This window comes from Zea mays, chromosome 1 (assembly GCF_902167145.1).
Source record: "Zea mays cultivar B73 chromosome 1, Zm-B73-REFERENCE-NAM-5.0, whole genome shotgun sequence".
In the NCBI taxonomy this organism is placed as follows: Eukaryota; Viridiplantae; Streptophyta; class Magnoliopsida; order Poales; family Poaceae; genus Zea; species Zea mays.
In genome coordinates, this window is record NC_050096.1 from 169,022,504 (window position 1) to 169,027,125 (window position 4,622).

Genomic DNA, 4,622 nt, shown 5'->3' on the forward strand with positions numbered 1-4,622 from the left:
ATAAGATTTTGTCCGAAGCTTTATGGGCTCACAGAATATCTAAACATAGTGCTACTAAAGTATCTCCTTTTGAGCTTGTATATGGGCAGGAAGCAGTGTTGCTTGTGGAAATAAGTTTAAATGCTGTCAAGTTCGACAGGCAAAATGATCTAACTGCCATTGATTATTATAATTCAATGACGGATAATATTGATGAGGTGACCGACAAGAGGATGATAACTTTGGGAGCAATAGAAAAGGACAAGATCATGGTAGACAGGGCCTACAACAAGAAGGTCAAAGGAAAATCATTTCAAGTAGGGGACCTGGTGTGGAAGACCATCCTGCCGCTAAGGAACAAAGATCGAAAGTTTGGGAAGTGGTCGCCAAGCTGGGAGGGTCCTTATAAAGTAAAACAGGTAATGCCTGGTAACGCCTATTTACTACAAACATTACAAGGCAAGGATTTACCTAAGGCTTTGAATGAGCGTTTACTCAAGCAGTACCATCCTAGTATGTGGCAAGATGCTTAAGAAAACCGATGTAATCACATCGAGTTAAATGCTTTTGGTTTGCTCAGCTCCACCAAAAGGCAGGGGGCATATGTTGGGCAACAAATTGAGAAGGCCGAACGGTCCGGCCCTAGGGCTAGACGGTCCGCGGTCCGGACAGTCCGTGCCTGTGGGCCGGACGGTCCGCGCAGGCGCAGAACAGATTAGGGTTCCGAGTTTCTTGCTATGTTTGTTGGCGAGAATCTCGGGATAAACTCGAAAATTTGTTTGTAATGGGTCCAGCCCCCCTCCTCTATAAATAGAGAGGTATACAGCCGATTTGATCAACGAATCGAACCTTCAATCAATACAATTTACATTTTATCCTAGGAGTAGTTCTAGTCTAGTTTAGGTTTAGTCTTCCAATCCCCAAATCCTCCGCTTCTCTTCGACTCTACGTCGATTAGAGGAGTCTAGGTCGGTCTACCCGATCCTAGACACCACCTAGGATCTCTACTCCCCGACGGGGTCCCTCCCAGGAGCGAGATCCAGGCGCCGCCGGTGATCTTTCGCCGCCCCTGCGCACGCGCGGACCGTCCGGCCCTATGGCACGGACCGTCCGGCCGTCAGGCAGGAAACCCTAGCCTCGCGCCAGGTCGTGGACCGTCCGGCCCTGTGCCGCGGACCGTCTGCGCCTGACCAGAGAGCACCGCCGCTGGTTCTTGTTAAGTGTTTGGCGCTCCAAAAAGGCGTTAACACCACCCATTGGACTAAACCGTACCTAATCGTGTTGACCACTTAATCGTGACGTGCTCGTGCTATCCCATCGTGACGAGTGGCGGTCTAAACACGGTACTAGACCCGTGTCATATCAGCACTGAGACGTGCTCATGCGATGCCAAAGCAGGTAATACCATGCTTAGTGGATACCGACCCACTTAGCACGATCCACTTGACCATGTATACTCTCCCTGCATGATTGCTATCTTTTGCTGTACTTTCTCCTAGCTTGGTCAATTCACAATGGAAAACGGCCAACAAATACTGCAGTGAGTTTCCTGGTGCTCACAGTCAGATCCGTTACAAGCACGTCACAGTCTCAACCGCTCTCTGTCTCCCCTTTGCTAATCGATCCCTATCCTATTCCTGTTCGTCCCCCTTTCACTCTCCCTATCTAGACATTATTTATTCCTCTCATACGGTCACCTTTGGCTAAATTCTCTATCTGTGTCTCAATGCACCTCTCTCATTTTATTCCCCTAGCTTACTAGGTATGTATTTGGGAGCTGGTCGGGACACTGCCAATCCCATCAGGCCATGACCCATGCGTCTTCTCTATTCTCCCTCTAGTTCATTCACCACCCGGCCCCCTAGCTTGTCATTACCCATTACAGTACTTATGACCTAATCACTCTACCCCAGCCCACTACTACCACTTCCTGCTGCAGGCTCTCCTTCCCCTTCCTCTCCTCTAACTTGGAACCACCAAGAAGCTCAGCTCACCGTCTGCAAACCCGTTGGGAGCTACCATGAGCGGCACGACCGGCGGCGTCGTGGGTGTGCAGACGACGGCGGCGGCGGTTCCTGATCTCTCACTCCACATAAGCCCTCCGTCGCCGCCACCGGCCGGCGGCGTCGAGGCGCTGCCGGAGCCGAGGCTGCTGCTGGGGCTGGGGCTGGGGCCGGGGCCGGGGCTGGAGCTCGACGACGACGACGACGCCGTGGCGACGAAGAAGGTGGACGACGACGACGACGCGGCCGCGGCGGCGCGGGAGCACAACCTTCACGCGCAGCGGCTCCGGCTGCAGTTGCACCAGCCGAGCCAGACGGCCCACGGGTTCAAGAAGAGCTCGTCGGGCACCGCTGCCGGCGGCGGGAGGAGAAGCTCCAGGGCGCCGCGGATGAGGTGGACCACCGCGCTGCACGCGCACTTCGTGCACGCCGTCGAGCTCCTGGGCGGCCACGAGAGTACGTTAAAATTCAGGGGAGAGCGGCTCACCAATTGATTAGCTTACATATCACGCATTTTACTTCTTTTTTTCCCCCTATCTACATCATCGTCTATACATGTTTAAGGATTTCAAGGGAAGTTTTATATATACAGCATATATAACAACTCAGACCTTACAATTTTTTTCTTCTTCCTGCTTCACTGTGTGTCTCAACTCTCAACAAAAGCTAAAGTCTCATGCTTAACTATGATTTATTTATATATCTTCCATGCAATCCAAATAAAATACAACATCACACAATCAATCACATGGTTTTATTTATGCATCAAGCAGCTGAGTTTATTTACTCTGTCTGAATTTTTGCCTCCACGCACATGCGTACGTGAGCATGTTCTTGCACTGGTTGGTTCTGAAACTTTCTTCCTTTTTCTTTGCTGCATCGATCTTGCATTGCAGGAGCAACACCGAAGTCAGTACTGGAACTGATGAACGTAAAGGATCTTACACTAGCGCACGTCAAGAGCCACCTGCAGGCATGTATATCTAGCTGCTAGCTTCGTTCTCGATCTCCTCTTTTGCCAGCATGCGTGTCTATCCGCTCGAACATGACATTTTCTTTAACACGTGTCTTTCCTTATTAATTTGCTGCAGATGTACAGAACAGTGAAGGGTAGTACAGACAGATCATGTGTAGCAGCAGCAGGTAAAAGATCAAAACACATTGCCTAGAATCCTAGATCGTCATAATGTTCCGGTACACGTACTGCCCACGGTCCAAGTCGTCGTCGTCCATCAACTCAAGGCCTTGTCGTCGCAAACAGTGATGAATTATTGGCTTGCGCACAGTCGATGATCTAGAGTCTGTTACACACTAGATCCATTACTCTAGAAAGGAAACCGTTGGAAATCCGACCAAAGTGAAACTACTTTATTTTTTAACAGTACTAGATTTATAGAACTTGGGGCAAGGCCTCTTCAGAGATGTACTATAATGACTAGTTTAGGAGCCACAAAACCGGAGAGAATTGGAGGGCTAAAATCCTCCTCTTGCCCTCTAATAATATCCTTTGGTTTTATGACTCCCAAATTAGCCTTAAAAATATATTTTTCATTTATGTTGTTGCAGGCCATGGCGGCCATGCCGGAGACATGGTCCTTCTCAGAAGAAGAGGCGCTGGTGAAGGGGACGGCGGCTACTACGATGTTCCCATCTGCAACAAAAACCCAGTGAACACCACCGTCGACCCTACTTTCTTCAACAACAACAACAGCAACATTACTGATAGGTTCGCATTGCTGCATTAATTTAAATCTCTTCTCAGATTAAGTTATTATTCTAGTATGTACCACCAATAAACAAGTACTTCATTTTCTCAGATTAAGTAAACAAGTACTTACATAGCTGCTAGCTCATGCATGTACTCCAAGTCTGAGTATTTATATGGACGCATGTCTTCATTTCTTTGTTCCTTCCCTCTTGCATTGGTCTTTGTGTCGTCTCTGCAAGTCGCTGCACATCCAGCTACTTTGCTGCATTTGGAGGGCTGCGACTGCGAGCCCTTGCATTCACGTACGCCACTGTACTGGTCTTTATTCTGTGCTCATGCATATGGATGCATGCCGTCTGCGTTCTGGCCTTCTGGGGATGTGGATATATGGAAACTACTAGTCAATTGTGATGCCAGGATGATCATCGATCTAAAGGAATTTGACTGCGTTATTAATTTAGTTGATCGATGCATGGCAGTCGGTTTAATTTCGCACGGGATGTGGTCTAGGCTTGATCTAGCCGTGTGTCAATTGGTCGAAGGCTTGCGTTTGTTTTCATGACTAGTGGAGCGTTATATATATAATAGTCGGTTGATCCTGCGTTGCGATGGCTCACAACAATACCCACATAAACTATTCATAAAAAGATCTCAAGATTTTTTTATTGATTATCTCTGCTTTCTGTATAATATCTTTTTAATTTGGCTAATTGATGTTGTTGTTTACTCCATCCAATATATCTTGGTACAACATGACCAATGAAGAGAGCGATTAGAAGAGGGTTCACAACGACTAACTGAACGAACAGAGATTATAGAATGACATAATTCTACCATATAGAGACAAATAAGAGAAAGTTTGTGAGCTCAAATTTCTAAAATAAGTCACATAAACTCAAACTTATAAAAAAAGATAGATCAAAATATGGAGT

At 47.4% G+C, this 4,622-nt stretch overlaps 1 protein-coding gene across 1 annotated transcript; it reads left to right on the forward strand.

Annotated features, from left to right (window-relative positions):
- Positions 1 to 1,936: 1,936 nt before the first annotated feature.
- Positions 1,937 to 3,890, forward strand: LOC100277405 (uncharacterized). The gene is made up of 4 exons (NM_001150972.2): positions 1,937 to 2,438; positions 2,879 to 2,955; positions 3,074 to 3,125; positions 3,549 to 3,890. Exons 1-4 carry the CDS (start codon positions 2,000 to 2,002, stop codon positions 3,725 to 3,727), a joined length of 747 nt encoding a protein of 248 aa, NP_001144444.1. The 5' UTR covers positions 1,937 to 1,999; the 3' UTR covers positions 3,728 to 3,890.
- Positions 3,891 to 4,622: the final 732 nt, after the last annotated feature.

Coding starts and splice junctions, on each gene's coding strand:
- LOC100277405 (NM_001150972.2), top strand. CDS start 2,000: ATGAGCGGCACGACCGGCGGCGTCGTGGGTGTGCAGACGACGGCGGCG. Junction 2,439..2,878: donor GCTCCTGGGCGGCCACGAGA/GTACGTTAAAAT, acceptor CTTGCATTGCAG/GAGCAACACCGAAGTCAGTA. Junction 2,956..3,073: donor ACGTCAAGAGCCACCTGCAG/GCATGTATATCT, acceptor AATTTGCTGCAG/ATGTACAGAACAGTGAAGGG.